Raw genomic sequence first — 26,453 nt, forward strand, 5'->3', positions numbered from 1 at the left:
TCTCCATCTGAACTCTCCATCTGAACTCTCCATCTGAGCTCTCCATTGTTCAAGTGACACACATATCTCAAGATTCCAAATTCTCTATGCCACCTATACTCTGTGGCCGACATAGTCTGCTCTAAATTAGGTTAGGTTTAACACTTCAGCAGGGAAACACGGAACCGGGCAGCACAAAACAGCACAAAACAGACGCATAATCTTACATTTCGTTACAATCGCTCAAACTAGCAAACTATTCGACGTACGAAGATGGTACGTGGCATCAGTGTGTCCTGGAACAGCAACATTCTGTTTTCCTTTTAGTTTTATTTGCGGTAGCAAACTTTGAAGACGATATACGGAAAGTTTGCAAAAATATATTTCTTGTCATTTTTACAGAATTTCTCACAAATTAAAAACTTTTTTGTTACTGAATTTACGTGAACACATTGTACGAAAGATATCTTAAGGCTATGACTATTGTAATTTGATACAAACCGAAACTCTGTCGGAGGTTTCAAACAGAAGAGTGTCTGAGTTAACTTTAGCAGTCGCCCGTTGGGTATCATTTCGAGAAACAGAAAGCTGGGTTCATAGTTAACATACTGTTACGTTTTCTGATCAGACTTTCTAATAATTTGCAATATAACAAAACATTATGCCCGTTAATTGACTTGAGGAAACTTAACTATTTCGAAGAAGGAGGCATGGTAATAACAGAATACACTTCCCCAGTATTGTAACAAATACAGTGCAAATGGTGAGGACAATAGTTTCATTTGGGCAATTAAGACTGAGTTCCGGAGATGAACTTCATTCGGACCGCCTGTTTAGCAGTAATCAGAACTTACGAAAATACACTACTGGCCATTAAAATTGCTACACCACGAAGAAGACGTGCTACAGACACGAAATTTAACCGACAGGAAGACAGGAAGAAGATGCTGTGATATGCAAATGTTTAGCTTTCCAGAGAATTCACGCAAGGTTGGCGCCGGTGGCGACACCTACAGCGAGCTGACATAAGCAAAGTTTCCAAACGATTTCTCATACACAAACAGCAGTTGACCGGCGTTGCCTGGTGAAACGTTGTTATGATGCCTCGTGTAAGGAGGAGAAATGCGTACCACCACGTTTCCGACTTTGATAAAGGTCGGATTGTAGCCTATCGCGATTGCGGTTTATCGTTTCGCGAGATTGGTGCTCGCGTTAGTCGAGATCCAATGACTGTTAGCAGAATATGGAATCGGTGGGTTCAGGAGGGTAATACGGAACGCCGTGCTGGATCCCAACGGTCTCGTATCACTAGCAGTCGATATGACAGGCACCTTATCCGCATGGCTGTAACGGATCGTGCAGCCACGTCTCGATCCCTGAGTCAACAAATCGGGACGTTTGCAAGACAACAACCATCTGCACGAACAGTTCGACGACGTTTGCAGCAGCATGGACTATCAGCTCGGAGACCATGACTGCGGTTACCCTTGACGCTGCATCACAGACAGGAGCTCCTGAGGTGGTGTACTCAACGACGAACCTGGGTGCACGAATGGCAAAACGTCATTTTTTCGGATGAATCCACGTTCGGTTTACAGCATCATGATGGTCGCATCCGTGTTGGGCGACATCGCGGTGATCGCACATTGGAAGCGTGTATTCGTCATCGCCATACTGGCGTATCACCCGGCGTGATGTTATGGGGTGCCATTGGTTACACGTCTCGGTCACCTCTTGTTCGCATTGACGGCACTTTGAACAGTGGACGTTACATTTCAGATGTGTTACGAGCCGTTGCTCTACCCTTCATTTGATCCCTGCGAAACCCTACATTTCATCAGGATAATGCACGACCTCATGTTGCAGGTCCTGTACGGGCCTTTCTGGATACAGAAAATGTTCGACTGCTGCCCTGGCCAGCACATTCTCCTGATCTCTCACCAACTGAAAACGTCTGGTCAATGGTGGCCGAGCAACTGGCTCGTCACATTACGCCAGTCACTACTCTTGATGAACTGTAGTATCGTGTTGGAGCTGCATGGGCAGCTGTACCTGTACACGCCATCCAAGCTCTGTTTGACTCAATGCCCAGGCGTACTGGGTACTGATTTCTCAGGATCTATGCACCCAAATTGCGTGAAAATGTAATCACATGTCAGTTCTAGTATTCATATTTGTCCAGTGAATACCCGTTTATCATCTGCATTTCTTCTTGGTGTAGCAATTTTAATGGCCAGTAGTGTACTTAAACCGAACCACCAAACTCAATTCAGTGCACATTTTTTGTGATGACAAAGAAAAAAATCTGCTGATATTACTGTCGACGCAGTCACAGAAGCTTGAAGTAACTGTAGTGTCACCCCCAGACACCACACTTGCTAGATGGTAGCCTTTAAATCGGCCGCGGTCCGTTAGTATACGTCGTACCCGCTTGTCGCCACTATCAGTGATTGCAGACAGAGCGCGGCCACACGGCAAGTCTAGTCTAGAGAGACTCCCTAGCAATCGCCCCAGTTGTACAGCCGACTTTGCTAGCGATGGTTCACTGACTACATACGCTCTCATTTGCAGAGACGACAGTTTAGCATAGCCTTCAGCTACGTCATTCGCAACGACCTAGCAAGGCGCCATATTCAGTTACTATAATTACTTCAATAATGCATTCTGAACAGATATTGTTACTCATGTACCGTCAAGAGCGACGTTCATCATTAATGGATTAAAGTTAAGTATCAAACTAATTATGTCTGCTTTCTGAATTCTCATTCCTTGTCATGTTCCAGACCTCACGTCAGTACAGTTCTTCCCTCCTCACGGAAGCCTGCTTGAGCTAAAACGAGTGCATTTCGGCCTCCACTCCACTAATACAAAAGTAACACCATCACTGCCGTTTTTTTAATGACAAGATCATTGCTTGTTACGATGTTTTGAAGGTGCCTTCTTCCGCCACGCTTTTTGCACAATGAGCAGCGTATGATTGACAGCTTTCATCCAATTTTCGTAGGCGACGTCCCTAACTGATTTACTGCCTAATACCTCTACTGCAGACAACATATTTTTCTTCTTGTTATTTCTGGTAGTGTAGTCTTTAATTTGGGTCCATGTGAATTCTGTTGGGTTTAAATAGCACTAACAAAGTGGCAGCATAGTTACAAAATGCCAGTATGTTTCCACCAGCTCGCCGGCCGAGGTGGTCTCGCGGTTCTAGGCGCGCAGTCCGGAACCGTGCGACTGCTACGGTCGCAGGTTCGAATCCTGCCTCGGGCATGGATGTGTGTGATGTCCTTAGGTTCGTTAGGTTTAAGTAGTTCTAAGTTCTAGGGGACTGATAATCACAGTAGTTGAGTCCCATAGTGCTCAGAGCCACTTGAACCATTTTTTCCACTAGCTCGTCGATTTCGTATATGAGAAACTACACTCCTGGAAATTGAAATAAGAACACCGTGAATTCATTGTCCCAGGAAGGGGAAACTTTATTGACACATTCCTGGGGTCAGATACATCACATGATCACACTGACAGAACCACAGGCACATAGACACAGGCAACAGAGCATGCACAATGTCGGCACTAGTACAGTGTATATCCACCTTTCGCAGCAATGCAGGGTGCCATTCTCCCATGGAGACGATCGTAGAGATGCCGGATGTAGTCCTGTGGAACGGCTTGCCATGCCATTTCCACCTGGCGCCTCACTTGGACCAGCGTTCGTGTTGGACGCGCAGGCCGCGTGAGACGACCCTTCAACCAGTCCCAAACATGCTCAATGGGGGACAGATCCGGAGATCTTGCTGGCCAGGGTAGTTGACTTACACCTTCTAGAGCACGTTGGGTGGCACGGGATACATGCGGACGTGCATTGTCCTGTTGGAACGGCAAGTTCCCTTGCCGGTCTAGGAATGGTAGAACGATGGGTTCGATGATGGTTTGGATGTACCGTGCACTATTCAGTGTCCCCTCCACGATCACCAGAGGTGCACGGCCAGTGTAGGAGATCGCTCCCCACACCATGATGCCGGGTGTTGGCCCTGTGTGCCTCGGTCGTATGCAGTCCTGATTGTGGCGCTCACCTGCACGGCGCCAAACACGCATACGACCATCATTGGCACCAAGGGAGAAGCGACTCTCATCGCTGAAGACGACACGTCTCCATTCGTCCCTCCATTCACGTCTGTCGCGACACCACTGGAGGCGGGCTGCACGATGTTGGGGCGTGAGTGGAAGATGGCCTAACGGTGTGCGGGACCGTAGCCCAGCTTCATGGAGACGGTTGCGAATGGTCCTCGCCGATACCCCAGGAGCAACAGTGTCCCTAATTTGCTGGGAAGTGGCGGTGCGGTCCCCTACGGCACTGCGTAGGATCCTACGGTCTTGGCGTGCATCCGTGCGTTGCTGCGGTCCGGTCCCAGGTCGACGGGCACGTGCACCTTCCGCCGACCACTGGCGACAACATCGATGTACTGTGGAGACCTCACGCCCCACGTGTTGAGCAATTCGGCGGTATGTCCATCCGGCCTCCCGCATGCCCACTATACGCCCTCGCTCAAAGTCCTTCAACTGCACGTACGGTTCACGTCCACGCTGTCGCGGCATGCTACCAGTGTTAAAGACTGCGATGGAGCTCCGTATGCCACGGCAAACTGGCGGCCACTGACGGCGGCGGTGCACAAATGCTGCGCAGGTAGCGCCATTCGACGGCCCACACCGCGGTTCCTGGTGTGTCCGCTGTGCCGTGCGTGTGATCATTGCTTGTACAGCCCTCTCGCAGTGTCCGGAGCAAGTATGGTGGGTCTGACACACCGGTGTCAATGTGTTCTTTTTTCCATTTCCAGGAGTGTATGTTTAATGAAAATCCACAAGCTTCACCTTCTTAAATTTATAGTTGTAGCTACCCCTTGTTTTCAGTGTGTGATGCTCATAACATACTTCTAGGTTCCGCTAATGTAAGTGTGAGCAGGGCTGGTACTCTCAGCTAAACATCAGGTACGCATACCTATAAGCACAACTAATGAAATTACTAAAATTATCTTTCAAAACAACATTTATTCAGCGACGCACAAATACTCAGCTTTAAGAGGTCGTTGCACAATAGTCCTAGCTTGTGACAGCCCCGCTCTGAAGTTCAGTCCGGTTGGTGCACAATACACTTCTCTACCCGGCACCATCTAAGAGCGTTGGATCCTCTTCGGACAGGTGAGACCCTCTCGCAGGAACACACTGCCAGTTGAGCTGCGAATCGCGACTTACATCCCAGTGCGCATCGATAGTACTAAAGCTCGGCAGTATCTCTTCCTCACAGAGCGTAACATGAAAAATAACTCGCGCTGCTAACCATCTCTGCAGCCGGCCGTTAGAAAGTGCTGGCGGACTCGCATCGCCTGGGACCCTATTCTGTATCGTTCATACCGATCGGTGTAGTAGGTTAATCTCGGTAGTGACGTCATTTTCGGTTCTTTATCGAAATATCCTATTCAGTAAGCTTTTGAGACTTGTTATCGAACGGTCCTTCCACCGATTTTACGGCAATTGTACAGAGAGGTTTTGGGTTTCGGTCTGGCCCTGTCGATCGGTGAGCTGTGGTTTATGTACACCTATAATTTGTTATTTTAAACATATTGAGCGGTTTTAGCTTTGGGTTTAGTGATTTTGTTACTAAATAATCACCAGAGGACGCATCCATTTGCAAAGTGTGTTCGTAATAGCCTATTTTCCTTTGTTAGAAATATGGTTAGGTTAGGTTGTTACTGTGAGTGATTGCATCAAAAACAAAAAAAGTTTTCTGTCAATATTCTCTCAAAATATGTGTTATTTTTATGCAAATAACAGTTTAAAGGTGATTAAATATCAAGACATCGGCTCTGCTTACGTATATTATATGAGTGCCAACTGATGTTACTAGTGCCTTTGTGTACTTTTCCCACAAATAGGTTGCTTAGTAATTATCGAATTGTGTTTACAACTTTCAAGTAACAATGGGAAGCAATTATGTGAGGCCTGATATTGGAAACCTTCCAATCTATCACGCATTTATGGGTTATGGAGCACCGTTTGGTAACGAAATCAGCCTGCGTTCCTCTGCAGAATACTACAACAAATGAGTGCTCATTTGTTGTTTGGCGTGGCAAAAAAAAAAAAGCGCGCGAGAATGCGATACCTAAGGTCACGGGTTTGCGCATGGGTGGCCGCATTTTTTTTTTTTCGCTTCATATATGCAACACGTTCTGAGACATTGTTATTCGTGTAAGCTAAGATTTTTTCCCAATATTCGTTATTACTTATATATGAGCGCACTTCCTCAGTAATGATTTCGTGATTTCTATGTGTTTAAAATACGAAATATGAAATTGTTGGAGATGAAATTGCTCTGAGTGAAACAACCGACAGTGACCTTTATATTTTTTCTTGTCAGAAATAATTCACCATTTCTTCCGAATATGTAGCAATTTCCGAGTATGCGGTTAGACAGGAATCTAAGAGCACAACTTAAATTACTGGGAATGTAACCAGCAGCAGTCATCTTCATAATCTTCCTGGTCACAAGTATTTATCTGCAATCGAATCCTCAACATCAGTAGACCGAGATGAAAGATCTCTGCCGTAATTTTTTAGACTGCAGCACCATATACGAAACATTTTCATTCATGAGATGCATGTTATAAACCGACGATCTGCAGGAGCTCTCGAATTTTTTTTTTTTCAGTTTTGTTTTTAAGACCCAAATCGTTGACGTATCATATAGGGACGTGGGATACTTAATCATTTGGATCTCCAAGATCGTGTTATAACCACATTCTGTTTATCTTCTTATTCTTTGAAACTTTCAGAATCAATTTTTCGGGTGTTTTTATAGATGTTTTAGTACAATTTGCGAAACGTAAAATCCAAAATACGATGTCAGTGTGAATGAGAATAAGATGACATAACCCGGCATTTACGACAATCTGCAGAATACAGTCAAATACGATATCGTTATTATGCATGCATGGAAACATACGGTCAGAGAAACTGTAAAAAATTTTGTGCATTTCAGTTGAGAATCATGGAAATGGATATATTGCGCCTGATACTGTTAAGGAGGAGGCAAGTGCGATGAAAGCGGGCACGTCAGCTCGACGGAATGCGGCGTCATGTGTTATGGCAACGTAAACGCAATTTTCGGTACTTGGAAGAATAGCGCGCCTCTGTCGTCTGCTAGCCGCTTTGTGTTCGTGGCGCTGTGCGCGCTGCAGAGCGCATGCGCGGAACTGCGGCCGCTTGCTCTTGTTTGGCTTGCGCGACACAAACCGACAACAGTGCTTCGGTTCTCTACACCCGAACGGTATCGCTACCGAAATGCAAACTAAATAACGCAGAGACTAATTCGAGTACTAGACCGTTCGGTGCTATTGAGTACCGAAATGATCGGCACAATGGCGGATAGATACAGAATAGCCAACCTGGTCGTAGGACTCTGCTGCTCAAGGGGAGTCAACCATACAGGGTTGTGACTCGGGTTCACAACATTAAACACCGCGCAACAGAAGTAATGGATCACTTTTTCGAAACCACGTAATTCCCACTCACTAGGACGCAAAGTTTGAAATGTGGCTCAAAGGTACGTACAACCTTCCTCTGGAACGGTGCAAAAGTTTCGCACCCTGCGACTCATCCTCAGGCTCGACGACGCTTCAAACTACAAGGTGTCGACACTTTCGCTAAAAAGACCAGAACTCAGAAGTTCATGTGACATACAAATTTCACCACAATTCTGCCCAATGCCACCGTGAACATCTCTCATCCTCTTACCCTCATTTCGTCCCTTCTGTTGACGCTTATGCCATGGATGTCAGAACCACGAAGCCCAGCTTTGAAATCACGCGGTTTTCTTATGAGTAGGCGAGAAAAACACTGCAGATACGCAGCCGCTCAGAATCGGCACGAAAAGGCCGTAGGGGGTGGCATAAAGGGCGTCAGTGAAACCACCATTTTCCCAGGGGCGTTGATTCCTAAACATTTCGCAGTCTAAAACGACAGTTCGCAGTTGCGATGACCAAAGGGAAGACGTTCTTCACAACCTTCCACATTGCTGACACCGTCGGACGTTTCACGCGTTTTCTTAGGACGTTGTGAGGCTGCATCCACGTCGAACGTGATCGCACCCGTATGGAGTGCAGCGCGATCGCAATTTTTGCTAATGTGTATAGGTTGGAACCACTGGTGAACGTTCAAAACTATTCGACGAAATTTGAACGTGATCTAAAGCTGCTAAGGGTGCTTATACTTCTTTCAGATCTCCTGTTAGCCAGCCGATGTGGCCGAGCGGTTCTAGGCGCTTTAGTCTTTACCGCGCGACCACTACGGACGCAGGTTCGAATCCTGCCTCGGGCATGGATGTGTGTGATGTCCTTAGGTTAGTTAGGTTTGAGTAGTTCTAAGTTCTAGGGGACTGATGACCTCAAATGTTAAGTCCCATAGTGCTCAGAGCCATTTGAACCATTTTTTGAAGATCTCCCGTTCTTTGTCTTCGTGTGACGTGATTATGGGGGATGCAACATTGACACACGTGTGAATAACACCCCTCAGTGGTACCCTCCGACCTTTATTGAGAATTTAAAATTTTCACTTGTACTGACAGAACCAGTGAAGACGTCTTAAGCGCTAGCAGATCGGTAGCCCCTTTGATACTCTCCGATTCCGGATGGCCTACTATCAGCTGCAAGAGCAGCGTTGTAGTGGCGAAATAGCGGCAGTGTAGCCTGCCTTCAGTCGCGTGGTATTCTCGTCACGGATTCTGTATGTACCGGTGCAGTTTTAAAATTCGCAAGTATGGTGGTCGGATGGCACCGAGGGTTTTGTCGAACTGCGACGTATAAGAGCAAGCCTTTGGAGTTTCGTTCCCGTACGTGTCAATGTCGCATCCCAACATGATCACGTCACTGGAGGACACAGAATAAAAGCTCCTACAAAGCATAAGCAACCTCAGCTGCTTTGTATCACGTTCAAATTTCGTCAAGTGGTTTTGAACGGTTTCCAACCTGTACACTATAACAAAAATTGCGGTCGCATTGAGCGCCAAAGGGACACGATTACATTCGAGGTGGATGCAGCCCGACAACGTCCTTACAGAAGAACTGAAAAGCCGGGGGTGTCAGCAGCGTCAAACGTTGTGAAGAACTTCTTCCTGCTGCTCATCGAACTGCAAACTGTCGTTCACATGGTTTCATTGATGCTCTTTATGCCATCCCCTGCGACCTTTCCGTGCCGGTTTGAGCGGCGGTGCGTCTGTAATATTTTTCTCTTCCACTCAAAAGAAAGCTGCGTAATTTCAACGCTAAGCGTCGCAGTTCTGACCTCCGTATAGGTAAAAGGGGATGTCACGACCTTCCGATCGTGAGGCACGCCCACGGTGGCTCTGTGCAATATTGTAGTGAAATTTGGTGCCCACCTTACACGTCACATGAACTGTGGCCTTTTCTCGCAGTGTCGACGCCTTGCTGTTCGAAGCGACATCGAGTCTGAGAGTGACGTCGCAGGGCACCACACCTTTGCACAATCACGGGGGAGGATTGTACGCACCTTCGAGCCAAATTTCAAACATGAGTCTCAATGTGTGGGAATTGAGGTATTTCGAAAAAGTGATACTTGAATTTTGTTCGACTGTGTAGTAACTGACTTTGACGCTAAAACCAACTGTCTCCTCCTTTCAGACTCTTAAATTTTAAGAAAAGAGAATGCTGTTATTTATACTTGTTCCAGTGAAATAAGGAACACATCTGTCGATCAGGTAAAATTGATGCCGCGTGAGAGCCAGCAAAAATCCATACGTCAATGTAACGATCATAACAGCAAGCACCGCAGTCACTGTACCTACTACCATCACCGCCTTTTCTTGAGAGTCATGAAATATCAAATCAATATTGCCAGCGACACTTTCTCGATATTATGAAATTCAGTTTTGTGTCGTCGTTTCCTGACTTGAAACCTTGGTAAATACGTTTTTGTAGATGTAGCGTGATAATTTGCATGAAGTGGGTCCTTTTCCTCATTTACGATTCACTTGACATACGAGAGGTAGTACACGCAGCGTGCACTAAGAAGCTCAGATACAACGCTGCAGTGCAGGCATTTGTTCACAGAAAAAATTTCTGTTATGTTTTAAGAGTTGAACGTTAGTCGTTGGATGAGAGCTTCATGACGGCGCTTTATGTTGGCTCTTTAAAAATTTTATGCCTTTAATTAAGCGTTGACTGGAATTGGTAAGATAACGTGCAGCGGAACTCCGAGTACCCAGACTGTGGTGTTCTATTGATGTTTCGAGAAGCGACGCATTCATGTGCAGCGGCAGTACAAGACAAATCAATGTCACTCGCTGACGCTCACCCAATAAGTGGCAGCATCCGTGGCGCTGTCATCCAATTAAGCTTAATTGCTCGATACAATGAGTGCTGGGTAAGACTACCCTTCGAGCTGCGTCTTTCATGCTGGCGAAACTGATGTGAAACTCATGTATGTTTGTTGTAGGAATGGGAATGAAGTGACCTACAAATATGTAACATGTCGACGTAATGAAACATTATATTCTCAAAACAGTCTCTTTCTGTCATTTTTGTCCCTCAGAAGTGTGTTTAGGTGACTTCTTCATAGCAAAGATCCCAATGGAAAACCAAGGTCTCGGCAGCAGTGACTGGAAATATGAGAAGCTTGACTACATGGTGTGTGTGTGTGTGTGTGTGTGTGTGTGTGTGTGTGTGTGTGTGTGTGTGTCCACCGGCACGCATTTAACTATTAACCTAAACCATTAAGGCTTCATTCCTAATGGGACAGGAGAATCTGTCATAACCATTTTTCTTTTCTTCATGGAACTATAACCAGTCTGGAGCTGGAAATGGTCGATCAGGAGACTAGAGGTCAGTATCTGTCGATGTAACGTCCAATGGCGCTTCCCTAGGACGGAAATACATCGAACGTTTTTGCAGTGTTTCCCTCAGAGACGCATCTGCAGTAAAAATCATTCTCAAAACTGAAGTGCAATTCAGCTGTGAAAACAAAATACCTGCATTCACTCATAGGCCAATCAAGAGTTGCTGACATGTCTCTAAATTGCCATGGAACATCGTTCGGTTTTGTTGATCAAAGATCTAGGTATGCGACGTGGGTTCCGATACACCAGTACTACTTTTCTGTTGGAATTCGGTGTTGAATAAGAGGCGTTGCTGGCAACGGACCCCGTGGAAAAAATAAATCCTCGAATTCCAACAGTAAGTGTTCCATCACTTTCTCTCTACTCCCTTCAGATGCTCCACTTTCCTACGTAACGCAGTCTTAACGGTGGCTTGCGGCTGCTTGTGGTTCACACTGCTCATACACCGCTCATCCTCATCCAGAGTGTCCAAACTCGTTATCAGGATCCCATTCCTTGGCGCCAAAATTATCTGTATTTACATGTACCACTCTCCCGTCATTCTTCTATTTTACGCGTGCGACGCTTCTCTTAATAAAGCAAGTTTCTGCGTCCAGTGTATCGTTCCCTCCCAGAGGCTGTGCAACACATAACATAACCAGAGATAGATCTGGCTGCACATTCACCCAAAGCGACTTCCTTGTGCTACCTGGCACACATTCATGCGAATAAAGTTTCAGTGCAATTCTACGCTATACGCGCCTCACGACAGTCCTACACTGGTAACAGCTTTCGCTCGCTGAACTGTCATTCTACAAAGTGCTGCTGCATATTTCCGAAAGTCAGTTCTAGCACAATATTGATACAAAAGTCTAACCCCAGGACCATGCTGTGGCGCTCTCTTATATGCGGTACCGCCTCTACACACTACTTAAACCGAACACCACCTATGTAGAAATCAACGTCTTGTGGCCCCAGTGGTCTCCCATCATTATCCCCGACGCCCATAGCGTGGCGGATTCCATAGCCTCCGACCCACGAAGTCTCTACTGGCATACGACACTTGTGTCCCTGTGTACAACAAGAACTTGGTACCCTTTGCTCTTACGACAACCAGACTCCGCCTCTTCATACGTATTCGTTGCATCTAATTTTAACGGGAACACCTTTAGATGGACTTTGGGTTCCACCCTATGTTTAATGGCTGCTTACCACTTCTTCGTCCAGCCCTACGTCCATTAACAAAATTCTGCTGCTGATACCTTCTGCTTCCTTTATTTCCATGTGCCTGGCGACACCGCCTCTGTAAATACCGTTTCCATCCACACCTGTAACACTTAATGTTTGCAGAAAATACACCATGTCTCTCTCGTACCCTTGTTGATATATCATTCCATCGCTGACCTAATAGCAGAATAAAGATCCTTCGGTGCACTTTTATGCACTCTTCTTGACAGTTATGACGGCAGCCCCGCCAAAAAAGTATCGAGCACCCCTTCTCAACTTCTCTGCTTCAATTCAGACGTGTGTTCATTACATTTTCTTATCCTGTCTACAAAACTTTCCACAGTTACCTCATGCCTCTTCACAACAGTGCCGAACTCCTCCCTAAAATACCTCGCACTAATTTGTTTCTTGTACCTTTCCAAAAACCCGTTCTTCAACTGATCAAAGTTTGCTTCATTTTTAATGCTTCTGTACACCTCACGTACGTTTTCACTTCTCCCACTAGTCGCAGTTTTGCTACACGCAACAACTAACTGCTAGTCCAACCACCCATCTCCACTGACGTCTTAAGGTCGTCTAAGAATGAAATTGTTCCAGAAAAGTGAAGTAGTAATCCAGCACACGCTGAGTCCACCTCATGCTGTGGTACCTGAAGCAATCCTATCTGTTTGTCCCCAGCTGTCAACTGCCCATACAGCTGCGTATTACGTGCAGTCGGCTGCAGTGCCTTTCCCAACAATATCCATACTGCTTTCGACTCCGGCACAACTCGTGTCTCTGACTGCACCATTACGACACCCTTACTCTTCATTACACACAATAATACAACAAGAAGCCACAATTCCGGAAAATTACTACAAACTAGTCTCTACATCGTGTCATGACCCACCCAGCCTTCCTACACTGTCTTGCAGTATGATCATATCGACTACATTAGAACAGATTGGAGACCCTGCCCCTCTGCATAGCGCAGTATGCCCGAGCAAGTTACATTGTGTACACCTTACAGACACCAAATACTGCTCTCTGCAATTATCCTTAAACTCACATAAGTCATTCGGCTCCTTTGGTCTCAACAACGCAACCTCTAAATTACGATGACAGTCACACCTCACTTCCATGTCCGTTACACCCTCCAAAACATAACCAACTCCCTCATCACTCAGCGCACCATGTTGACGCTCTCGGTCGTGGTTCAGACACAGCACTGAGTGAAGACGCCACCGCAAACACTGACACGAAATTAGAGAGCCCCAGTGAAGGGAGCGGCGGCTTATGAGCCAGGTTGGTGCGAGCAGATGGTGGAGGCGAGGTGAGGTCCCAGGAACTCCAGAGAATTGCAGATGCTAGTGTAATAATTTCTGTGTGAAGCATCTGCGCTGCATAGCGCACTGGGTCAATGGCCGACTGGCCACTAAATTCTACTAGGCTGGCTATTTGCACGCCCCATGACGCTGACAGGGGTTCTCCACTGAGTGCCGAAAACCTCTTTACGTAAGCCAAACAGCGACGTTCCCTCGCCAGTGGCGGCGGTGGTGTATCTGCTACGGAAATGGGCGGTTCCCCTGCAGCCTCACGGCGGGGATACCCATATCGATGCGGTCCCCGTCCTGCGATAGTGGACGACAGCTGGTGTACACGGGGAGTGACTCCTGAGCAGGAGTTGGCCCTACTATTGGACTTGACCTGAGATGGACAGCTGCACTGTGGCACTAACTCCACGAATGACATAATGAGTAGAGTTGTTACTCTATCATGGCTCCGAACTAATGGCCTCTACTGGCAGATCAATCTGTCGTCTTCGTCCAGCACAGCTTTGTCGTGTTGTCAAGGTCGCGATACTGAAAATAATTTCGTTATAAACTGTCCATTATTTACAAGGGAAACTCCCTACCGCACCCTCGTCCACCCCTCAGATTTAGTGGTAACATGGCCCAGTGGATAGGCTGACAAAAACTGAACACAGATCAACCATGAAAACAGGAAGGAGGTTACTGAAGTGTGAAAAAAAAAATAGAAACAGAGAACGGTCCAAGAACAAGATGTGCATTAAAGAGCAGCTTGCAACAGCAACGTCGTCATGTGTAAGTGGTTCTGGTGTCGGACTACCAAGCGGATGTCCCGTGTTCAAAACTTACTCGTGCATTTTTTTTTTCACAACGTTATGAACTGTCCGTCTGGTCATTGAAACGTTTGTGCTCTTTCTGTAGTCTTGGCAGTTGTCATACTGCACATTGGTTAAAGGATATGAGTCATGTGGCAAGAATATGTTAACGACGCAAGTAAACAGTGAGAGCAGGCGAGATACCACGTAGACGTCCCACAGAAATGATAACAACAAACACATACGGGTGAACTATGTTACAACAAAGGAATTAAAGAGTCAAGACTTTCCAAAACGGAACGCAACTTCGAAAACTTTAAAAACGTTTCTTATGACAGAGCACAGAGAAACTGTGTGATTGAGAAATTGTTGCGTCCATTTGTTGCAGCATATGTGACAAATTTTTATTTTTCGTCAGTTCCTTGAGGCTGATCACATTCACATTCATACGAGCATCTACACTCCTGGAAATTGAAATAAGAACACCGTGAATTCATTGTCCCAGGAAGAGGAAACTTTATTGACACATTCCTGGGGTCAGATACATCACATGATCACACTGACAGAACCACAGGCACATAGACACAGGCAACAGAGCATGCACAATGTCGGCACTAGTACAGTGTATATCCACGTTTCGCAGCAATGCAGGCTGCTATTCTCCCATGGAGACGATCGTAGAGATGCTGGATGTAGTCCTGTGGAACGGCTTGCCATGCCATTTCTACCTGGCGCCTCAGTTCGACCAGCGTTCGTGCTGGACGTGCAGACCGCATGAGACGACGCTTCATCCAGTCCCAAACATGCTCAATGGGGGACAGATCCGGAGATCTTGCTGGCCAGGGTAGTTGACTTACACCTTCTAGAGCACGTTGGGTGGCACGGGATACATGCGGACGTGCATTGTCCTGTTGGAACAGCAAGTTCCCTTGCCGGTCTAGGAATGGTAGAACGATGGGTTCGATGACGGTTTGGATGTACCGCGCACTATTCAGTGTCCCCTCGACGATCACCAGAGGTGTACGGCCAGTGCAGGAGATCGCTCCCCACACCATGATGCCGGGTGTTGGCCCTGTGTGCCTCGGTCGTATGCAGTCCTGATTGTGGCGCTCACCTACACGGCGCCAAACACGCATACGACCATCATTGGCACCAAGGGAGAAGCGACTCTCATCGCTGAAGACGACACGTCTCCATTCGTCCCTCCATTCACGCCTGTCGCGACACCACTGGAGGCGAACTGCACGATGTTGGGGCGTGAGCGGAAGACGGCTTAATGGTGTGCGGGACCGTAGCCCAGCTTCATGGAGAGGGTTGCGAATGGTCCTCGCCGATACCCCAGGAGCAACAGTGTCCCTAATTTGCTGGGAAGTGGCGGTGCGTTCCCCTACGGCACTGCGTAGGATCCTACGGTCTTGGCGTGCATCCGTGCGTCGCTGCGGTCCGGTCCCAGGTCGACGGGCACGTGCACCTTCCGCCGACCACTGGCGACAACATCGATGTACTGTGGAGACCTCACGCCCCCCGTGTTGAGCAATTCGGCGGTACGTCCACCCGGCCTCCCGCATGCCCACTATACGCCCTCGCTCTAAGTCCGTCAACTGCACATACGGTTCACGTCCACGCTGTCGCGGCATGCTACCAGTGTTAAAGACTGCGATGGAGCTCCGTATGCCACGGCAAACTGGCTGACACTGACGGCGGCGGTGCACAAATGCTGCGCAGCTAGAGCCATTCGACGGCCGACACCTCGGTTCCTGGTGTGTCCGCTGTGCCGTGCGTGTGATCATTGCTTGTACAGCCCTCTCGCAGTGTCCGGAGCAAGTATGGTGGGTCTGACACACCGGTGTCAATGTGTTCTTTTTTCCATTTCCAGGAGTGTATATCGGGCAAGGAGGCGTATCTCACTCACTCACCAGTCGTACAAATTAGGTGCGTCGATCAGAGATCCGTATCAGATGACACACGCACTGTCACTAACGCCGTGTATCACACACCAGACGTGTTTTCCGGTGGAGGATTCTGTTGACTTGTAGTCTTGTCATCAAACGTTTGCGGTTGCTATTCGAAAGCCACTTCCTTTCGGCTGCTAATAGAGTAGTTGTGCAGAATCAACTGTCATCTTACATCTTGCTGTTCGCAACGGACATTACATCACGGCACAGGAACGAATTTGAATAAAGCGAACAGCGAAAAAAAAATGTAATCACTTCTTAAACACGACTCCTTTTCTTTTTCCGACTGCTGTATATTGCAATTGGTGTTCTTGAATCGCTCACTTTTCTATTTTGCTTTTTTCACAGTCCAACGCACCTTCCTCCTGTTTTCAAGCTTTATCTGTCTTCAGTTTTTGACGGCCTGTCCACTGGGCCCATTTACCACTAAATCTGAAAGGGATGCGATGGGAAGTTTCCCTTGTTAACCATCGGCGACGCGCTTGTTGTGCAAATCATCTGTCCTAAAACGCCTCTGCCGCGTCCAGTGCAGAAATCTGCCTTGCCACTTGCTGCATGAGTCTGTACAGTACTGCTGACTTCACTACTTCAGTTATCTAACTTGCCTCACAACATTGTGTCAACAAATATTCTATCCGCCTTCCTTACTTGATCGTCCCTTTTCGAATAGCTTATTAGTATCACCCCTAAATATCTATGAGGGAAAGTATTGGACAGGGAAGATAACTGTACCTAGGAACATTTGATGTTCCTGTATGAAGATGGCATCTGTTCTTTCTGACATGTCCGAAAGAACAAATACCATCGGTGACCACGCATGAAATAATAATTAAATCAAGACCCTACGCTGTCGACAGGTGTTGATATACATCAACGGGGACAGTTGAAAATGTGTGCCCCGATCGGAACTCGAACCCGGGATCTCCTGCTTACAGGGCAAACGCTCTATCCACCTGAGCCACCGAGGGCACAGAGGATAGCGCTACTGCAAGGACTTATCCCTGTCACGCTCCCCGTGAGACCCACATTTCCAACTTAATGTCCACACTACATTCGTAGTGCCCCTGCCAACTACACGCATTACTCGCGGAAATCTTACTGAGTCCCGTAAGAGTTCGGGCAATTGTCCGAAAGAACAGATGCCATCTTATAGCTAAGGATAACCGGCCATTGATCTTCTTCTGTGCTGGATGCACAGCCTGTTCACAGTGATACAATTAATCCGAAAAGCACGGAAAACCACATGTTTTACCGGAAACTGCTGAATTTAAGGATCTGCTACATGACCCATTTGAAAGCTCACTGTCGCATAACGCTTTACTCACTGGAAACTGACTACTTTTTTATAAAATTACTCTTAAAACACACTGTATTTCGAATAAGTGACTAAATCTACTTTCGAGAAATAAGTTTCCAGTTTTTTCTGTTTCTGAGTTTCATTCACTCTTTTTCCCTGACAACGGTTCTCATTTTCCAGTGTCAAATCATCAGTAAAGTCAAACGAATTTTGTCCTGCTTACTATAATAGCGGACCTACGCACTTCACTGTCTCGGTGGTCGTGGTAAACGAGTTTCCTGATCGCCTCATCTTAGGTCACTATATACAGGGTGGTGCAAATAAAAGTGGCCCGGAGAAGAGAGCTCCAGGGTACAAAGAAATATAGCGTAGGAAAGGAAATACTCTACTAAACTGACTACAGCAGATGTTGAAAGTGACCACCATTCATCAGTTGCAACTTTTGGCCCCTGATCACTAAGTTGCCGAAGGCGGATCGAAGCTGGACTGCTGGAATTGCTCCAGTTTGGTCCGAAATGTTCCGCTGCAGTCCTTGAACACTATGAGGGTTGTTGTGATACTCCTTAGACTTGAGTGCTCCCCACTCTGACAGATCAGGTGACCTGGGTGGGGCCGGCCGCGGTGGTCTCGCGGTTCTAGGCGCGCAGTCCGGAACCGTGCGACTGCTACCGTCGCAGGTTCGAATCCTGCCTCGGGCATGGATGTGTGTGATGTCCTTAGGTTAGTTAGGTTTAAGTAGTTCTAAGTTCTAGGGGACTAATGACCACAGCAGTTGAGTCCCATAGTGCTCAGAGCCACTTGAACCACTTGACCTGGGTGGCCAGCTAGAGCCAAGTCCAGACTGACCTCTGCTAACACCTCTGTTAGGCGTGAAGTTTATGTAAATGTGCTCCAAGGTTCGGCCGTCTGAATGGTCTGTTTCTCTGTCTTGTTGGAAGTAACTATAGGTCTTTCCGTCCTTTAAGGCTGCCGCAAAAAAAAAAAAAAGTTGGAATGTAGCACGCCGAAGTCTGCATCTAATGTAAGAAGATGAGACCTATAACGTGGCACGCAGACACTACACACCTAACCCCACCCTTATGACCATGCAATGGTGCTTCGTGGAAGTCATGCGGATTCTTCGCTACCCAGAATCTGTGATTCCGTGAGTTGATGTAGCTGCACAGGTGAACCGAGGCTTCATTAGACATAAAGAACAGATCCATTTCCAAGCCATTCATTGTTATCTCAGTGAACAGCCACTCACAAAACTGGAGGCGCTGAGGAGCATTTGCTGGTGGTAATGTTTGAACAAAAGACACTCGGTAAGGATGCATGTGCAGGTCGAGGTGAAGTATTCGTTTGCATGATCGAAGTGATATGCCGGTCTCTTACGACAGGCGTCAGGTTGATTTCGTAGGACAGTAAAGCATTTTCTGGTGAACTATAGCGACATTTTGTGGTGTGCGCGCACGTCTCGAATGTTTTTTTTTTTTGTTTTTTTTTTTTTTTTTACTTGTTCGAAACAGATATGGTCTGACGCCATTTTCGGACTAAGCGTTGCATTGTTAGCACTCTGACACCACTAAATTTCTCAGCAAACAACTGATCACACGTGCGACTGCTACGGTCGCAGGTTCGAATCCTGCCTCGGGCATGGATATGTGTGATGTCCTTAGGTTAGTTAGGTTTAAGTAGTTCTAAGTTCTAGGGGACTGATGACCACAGCAGTTGAGTCCCATAGTGCTCAAAGCCATTTGAACCATTTGAACTGATCACACGGTTTCCGCGACTGTTTTTGCCTAGCCTTCCACAACGAACACCCACTGCTCCAGTGTATGTTACCTTAGTCCACTTTATACTGCTCCACTCACACTGGCACAGCCCACACTACGCTCCGAAGCAGTGTGGATTATTTGGCGGGCATACATGTGGTGTGCACGTTACGGCGTGTGGTTATATGCATACAATCACGTCCAATCGTACACAATCGTCCGGGCCATTATGAATTGCCCCACCCTGTATATCGGCGTCACTTAGCAACTACATCTCCACAGGCAGAAATTTGTATTTTAGACCAAAATTATCTTTCTAATTAAATTACTTCACAAAGAAGTGAAGCACACAGAAGACGTGGTCAGATGTCAATGTAACTTCATACTTGCACATATCGTCAGCGACTGTTTAAATGATTAGAGTTTCAATTTTCTGCGACAGGCTGAACAGCCACCAAAGTGACGTTCGTGTTTAGTGGTATCACCGGCCCTGTAGCGTATAATTATAAGGGGCGTGAACAGCGTCAAATGTTGAGGGATCACTTTGAAGGACCAGGACAGCTGCAGAGTCGTCTTTTACATCTGACGGAGTTTGAAAGGCGCCTCATAGTGGGTCTGCATTTCGCCGGCTGGTCTAATCAAGCAACATTAGAATTTGCGGGGCATTCGGATGTGAGAGGGGCCAATGGTAGACTGCATGGGAATATGAGAGCAGGCCAACTTGGCAGTATGAGCCCACTTCTCAGTATGCCGTTACACCCCCATTGACTTGGATGCACTCACTGATTCGGTTCGGAAGGGTGTTGTAATGCCGCCAACGTTCAGGCCGACCACACGTGACCACCGTCGCTGTACTGTGCTTGATGCAGAACGTAACTCTCTCACATCTGCAACTGACATCCGAGAAGAAGTAATGCACTCCTTGCAACATTCTGCATCATCGCACACTATTGTCTGGAGACTAGCAGTAACCAGAATAGGGAATTACGGTCTCATGTGTAGGCTGTCGTTAACGCCACTACACATCCGGCTGCTGTGACCACAGATGATGGACTCATGATGAATGGTAAGCCATCAGATAATAATTCAGTCGAGGCTGGTAGTGATTGAGGGAACAGTATGTCAGGGACATCAGGCTTCCTCACAGGATCCCACTTCCGACGCCAATTTTTAGGGACTGCCCACTCCCAAGTTCTGTACCTACTATTTCGTTAAGATGGCGGCTGAAAAACGTATGTGGCATTGTTGGACACAATAAAACAAAATTAAATATTACTTCTTTTATTCCACAAAATACATCTTGTCACCTTGTCTTCCACAGTGTCTGGTGGCTTTTTAAGCCAGAATGATATTTGCTCAATCCAGAAGTAGACTGAGGAGTGATGAAGATCGCGGCATCAGCGCCTAGTGCAGGCTGGTAACTCAGAGTTTAGTGGTTTGCCTGCCTGTTCAGGAAGCACTTTCCGTCGGGTGGTCAAGTACGGATGAGACTGTAACCCCGGGGCGTGTGTGTTTGGCTCACACGCCGTCCTGAGAGTACTTTGTCCCTCTCAGGTCACTGCCTGTGTTGTCCCGTCAGATGGACCGCAGTTTCAGATGCTGTGATGTCGTGTTGAGTGTTGATCCTGGCCCGCTGCTTTGGTACACTGCCTCACCCCAGCAACGCTGAAGTTCCAGAGCTGTTGATGCCCTGAACTGAAACGGTGTTGGTGGACTTGAGGGCTACCAATCAGTGGCGGCTTCAGTATTGGATGCTTGTTAATAGTCATTCGTGGGTATGGCTCACTCATCAGGCATCAAGATTGGACCAAAGCTGGAACAATCTTCACATAAGATGTTGCAGTACAATATTCAGAGAATCGAGTGTGAACCCCATGAACACAATCGATCCTACTGATCGAATGACTCGAGGCTAGAGGGATGGAGTACTTATGGCCCTGAAGAGTTGCTTTGCTGTACGACGTCATTTCTAATGACCGAATCAGTTTTGCTCATTACGAGTCATCAGCGATCTGCATTTTTGCTGTGAATTGGCTTAACAAATTTGTTTCAGTATCGTAACCGCTTCATCAAACACCTGACAGGTATTGTTGCGTGCCGGCTGGGGTGGCCGAGCGGTTCTAGGCGCTGCAGTCTGGAACCGCGCGACCCCTACGGTCGCAGGTTCGAATCCTGCCTCAGGCGTGGGTGTGTGTGATGTCCTTAGGATAGTTAGGTTTAAGTAGTTCTAAGTTCTAGGGGACTGATGACCTCAGAAGTTAAGTCCCATGGTGCTCAGAGCCATTTGAACCATTTTTTATTGTTGCGTCCTCCCTAGTCCTTCTTACAAGAGTAACGGTCGCAGATTGGTGTGCACTTTACTTACACTTTTCCTCTGAACTCACCGCCACTCACTCAGAGAAGTGTTGATGTCGCAATCTTCGTGACTGATTAACCGTGTCGAAATGTTTACGCCTAGCAGCTGACTCGTTCTGATGGTTCCATGTGCTTGAGTAATGCCTGGCTGTAGGAACTTAGAAAAAATGTTTTGTTTTTCTTTCTCTTACTATTTCAATACGTAACAATTAGCCTTCACGTGACGGTATCATAGAGCCATTTTGCAATAGGATAATGCTAGTCCACATTTAGCACTTGTGCCTGTGTATTGTATGCGTGATGCGTGGGTACTGCCGCGCGGTTAGAAGCGCCATGTCACTGACTGCACGGCCCCTCCCACCGGAGGTTCGAGTCCCTCAGGCATGGGTGTGTGTGTTATTCTTTGCATGAGTTTAAGTAGTGTGTAAGTCTATGGAACGATGACCTGAGGAGTTTGGTCCCATAGGAATTCACACCCATTTTTTTGTTGGGTACTTCTATGGCCAATACGTTTCCCATATCTGTACCTGATAGGACTTGAGTGTGACCATCGCGGATGTCAGCTCCGTCCCAGAGCCAGCGTCGAGGATATTAAGGACCAGGTACAACAGTTGTGAGTTAGCTTGCATCAGGAGAGGGCACAACACCGTTACAGCACCCTTGCTAAACGAGTCAGTACATGCAACATGGTGGAGGGAATACAGCGTCATACACACACTAGAGCTCATACTGCCAAGTTCTTTGTAAATTTGACTCGTTTTTGTATCACCGAAATAACATCACATACACTCTCAACCAGTGAAGTTTCATTTCGTTTCCTCCTCAATTTTTGCGTGATTGATTTCTGCCGGCCGCGGTGGCCAAGCGGTTCTAGGCCCTTCAGTCCGGAACCGCGCGACCGCTACGGTCGCAGGCTGAATACTGCCTCGGGCATGGATGTGTGTGATGTCGTAGGGGACTGATGATCTTAGATGTTAAGTCCCTTAGTGTTCAGAGCCATTTGATTGTTGTCAGTGAGGCGGTATATAGCAGACTAGATTCGTTTTTTGTTTTCACAAATCGATAACCCTGCAGGAATAATCTGCAAGCCCAACAATCCGAAAATGCGATATAGAGCATTCTGTCCATTGTGGGAAGCCGGTTTTCCTCGTTTAGTATGTGTTGGTGCTGTACCCTTTTTATTCCATGTCTACAATCCACAATACTGTAACTCGTAGAATGTGCCTAGCACTCATGATATTTATGGTAAGGCTCAATTTACTATACTGTATACGATCAAAAAATTCTTGGAAAAAATTAGATACTAGCAATTATTCCGCCTAACTGTCCTGACGCTTTTAATGTGCCTCCACACGGCATATCATCTGCTTATGAAGTCCAATACTGATTCTGCTACGAGTTAAATCAAGTCTTACGTTACCCAGAATGTAAGTGAGCAAGACACGTCCTGCCTCTCCAGAGGTACATCAAGAAGTAGAATGAGATTGTCTGCACTTTCGAAGATCCCACCTCCGTGGATCTGTAATTGTTCAGCTTTAGAGTTCGACAAACTAGCCTTCGCGAAACACTCCACCATCTCTCAATTAACATTAATTTTCTTCTTCTGTAAGTATACAATCCATTCGCTGTCTGCTTACATGGGTTCTGGTAAGAACATTTCATTTATTGGTCGCGCCAAGTTTTGTTGCCACACAGTTCTCTGTTTTTCAAACCTCGCCACGCCCACGCAAGAGGATAGTTGGAGCCCATAATAGAGGTGTCTAAGGAAGAACTCCGACAGCTGGCAGCACTGCTGCTTTTGTAAATGACTGAAATGTATTTGAGTTACTGGATCTGTTACGCACTCATACACTACGTTTACATGTGATGCATCTTCCGAAAGACGAAAACCGAATTTCAGAAACCGTTTTTCGCCGTCGCGTTTACATGTTAAGGTCTGAAACGGATTTGCTAACCCGGTTACATATGGTGCCTGGAAAACAGCTGTTATAGTTCCTGATTTAGCCAACACAATCGCTAATTCTCTTCAATCATGGTTTTGCACACCCTTTTTTTTCCAGCGCCGATCGAGATCTATCAGCGCCCCCCTTTGTTCTCGACACTTGAAGTACGGTCCTACCTGGACTAGGTGTCAATCTGTCATGATTCCATTTTCCTCGTCGTGAGTACGAAGTAGCCGCCTTAGGACGTGTGTTTGGGTGTTGCAGTGGTGAAGCAGAAGTACGAGGTGCAGGTGTACGACGAGTACGTGATCAGCGGGAACACGGCGGTGCTGCGCTGCCAGGTGCCCAGCTACGTGGCCGAGTACGTGATGGTCACCTCGTGGCTGCAGGACGGCGCCGTCAACATCTACCCCAACACCGACACCGGTAAGTTGGCTGCCAAGCGCACACCGCACCTGCTGCAGTAGAGTCAGTGTAAGGTAACATCTCTGAGAGGTGGCGGCAATGTAAATAGCTCCCAACTGCGAAGAGGCAGCAGCTGCAGGCGAAAACAATAGCCATTTAAGCTGCGATAACATTGAGACCACAGTCGAACGCGACAGTGGCGATTCAATAGTTAGGTTGAGTGTTTTTGTTGTCCACAGCGACAAAAGCGTGCCAAGAGGCTAGCAAGCTACACTTCTCAGTACTGTATTGAATTAGTCTGAATAGTATTGTATGTATGGATTAGTAGCATGGTTTTTACAATAGGGAGCCTATGTAGTGCCAAAAAATCGACAATAACTAGAAAATGACACTACATTTGCTTTCTTTAGTTTTCTAAGGACCCTGGAAGGTACGAAACGGTACATTACAGGAGAGCTCATTTGAAATTCTCATGTGACATATACATATTTTCCGAAGAATATCATTTTATTTTGAGAGTACCAGCAGACCTGACCACTTGCAGAAATACGTCGTATATGTAGACAAAAACGCGAAGTTTTATTCACTACACTTCCAACCAACTCTGTGGATATGTAACGCAGAAAACTTATATGGAAAGCAATATTTACATCATTTAACGTACCAGATAAGCCACGAAGAGAAAATCACACAGACGCGATGATAAAACGTCAAAACCATTAAACTATTCTCCAATACAAAAGAAAACAATTCTACGACTGTTGCTACATGTGAGCCACAAACGGCTAGAGTCTTCAGCGCATTCACAAGTGGAAGTAATTAGATCGACAAAAATATACGAGTATTAGAACGTCAAGTGAATTCTAAGAATGATTGAATCATTAGACTCCATACAAACTTTTTAGGAGCCAAGTAAAGAGCCTGTCATAATAACTGAGAGATCCTGCTCACTCGTCTACCACAGGGTGCCAAGGAAGCTGTTTTCTCGGCTAGCTAGACAATATTCAAGCAAATATTATTAATAAAGTTTATTCAAACAGTGGAAAATCCAGGATGGAACGTAACAATATTATGTAAAGGAAAGTTGCTACTCACAATATAGCGGAGATGCTGAGTCGCAGCTGTTGTTGTTGTTGTTGTTGTTGTTGTTGTTGTGGTGGTCTTCAGCTCTGAGACTGGTTTGATGCAGCTCTCCATGCTACTCTATCCTGTGCAAGCCTCATCATCTCTCAGTACCTACTGCAACCTACATCCTTCTGAATCTGCTTAGTGTATTCATCTATTGGTCTCCCTCTACGATATGTACCCTCCATACTGCCCTCCAATACTAAATTAGTGATCCCTTGATGCCTCAGAACATGTCCTACCAACCGATCCCTTCTTCTAGTCCAGTTTTGCTACAAACTCCTCTTCTCCCCAACTCTATTCAATACCTCCTCATTAGTTATGTGATCTATCCATCTAATCTTCAGCAATCTTCTGTAGCACCACATTTCGAAAGCTTCTATTCTCTTCTTGTCCAAACTATTTATCGTCCATGTTTTGCTCCCATACACGGCTTCACTCCACACAAATAGGCACAACAAAAAGACGCTCACAATTAAAGCTTTAGGCCTTTAATCCCTTCGTCAACAATAGATGACAGACACACATTGTCGTCTATTGATGACGAAGGCCTTAATAGCCTAAAGCTTTAATCGTGAGAGTCTTTTTATTGTGCCTCTCTGCGACTCAGCAGCTCTGCTATATGGTGAGTAGCAACTTTCCTTTTCATAATATTGTTACGTTCCACAATGGTGTTTATTACAATAAACTAAATTGGCAATACTTGACTTTGCGTTTCCTCAAAACTGAGTCTCAAGCAAATGGTAACATGCAAATAATCAATGTTCTTCGATATATGCAATTTCCATGCAAACAACCACACAAGTTCATAAGTCACTGCTATAGAATTTACATCACAGCTCGTCTTCTGTTGCCGCTCTTCTAGTACGCCAGAGGCTTGTGGGAGCGGCACTTATATTCTCTTCTTATAGAGGCCACTCCTGTCGTGGTGTCGTCCAAGGCAGCGTGATATTGGCTGACGTCGTCTCACAGCCTTCTCTGCCGTGTCGTTCAGGCCGACGTGCTGGCGCTTGATTCTAGGCCGGAGCAACAATAACAGACCACTATAGAAAAACATGCTTCTGATGTCTGAAATATGTGTTTATATTCTCTTGGTTTCAGTGGAGTATGCGCCAGTTATGGATTCGAAAATATGTCTTCCCGAATAAGTTGTAGCTTATATCACTGAATTAGTAAGATCGGTTATTTTCACATTTTTTATTATAATTATGTTTCTTGGTAATTTACTAATGCATGGAACCGAAGTACATAACAACTATCTCTCAAATTAAGTAGAAAAATAATTAAGAACAAACATTATCATTACGACACATGTGACGGGTTGGAGCGCTAATGTCGTTCCAACTCTCAAACGATAACCATGTAATCTCCGCACTATATTTTTGTTTCTGTCTGAAATTTAGTCCATCTTTACAGAACCTAATATGAAC

The 26,453-nt window shown here is 46.3% G+C and overlaps 1 protein-coding gene across 1 annotated transcript in view; it reads left to right on the plus strand.

Moving 5' to 3' along the window:
* LOC126273226 (Down syndrome cell adhesion molecule-like protein Dscam2) overlaps positions 1-26,453 on the plus strand; it is a 376,826-nt gene that overhangs the window by 59,911 nt on the left and 290,462 nt on the right. The window contains exon 4 of the mRNA XM_049976769.1: positions 23,758-23,919. Within this exon, the coding sequence (XP_049832726.1) occupies positions 23,758-23,919 (162 nt within the window). The remainder of the gene's footprint in view (positions 1-23,757; positions 23,920-26,453) is intronic.

The sequence above is a fragment of the Schistocerca gregaria genome, chromosome 5 (genome assembly GCF_023897955.1).
Source record: "Schistocerca gregaria isolate iqSchGreg1 chromosome 5, iqSchGreg1.2, whole genome shotgun sequence".
Lineage (NCBI taxonomy): Eukaryota > Metazoa > Arthropoda > Insecta > Orthoptera > Acrididae > Schistocerca > Schistocerca gregaria.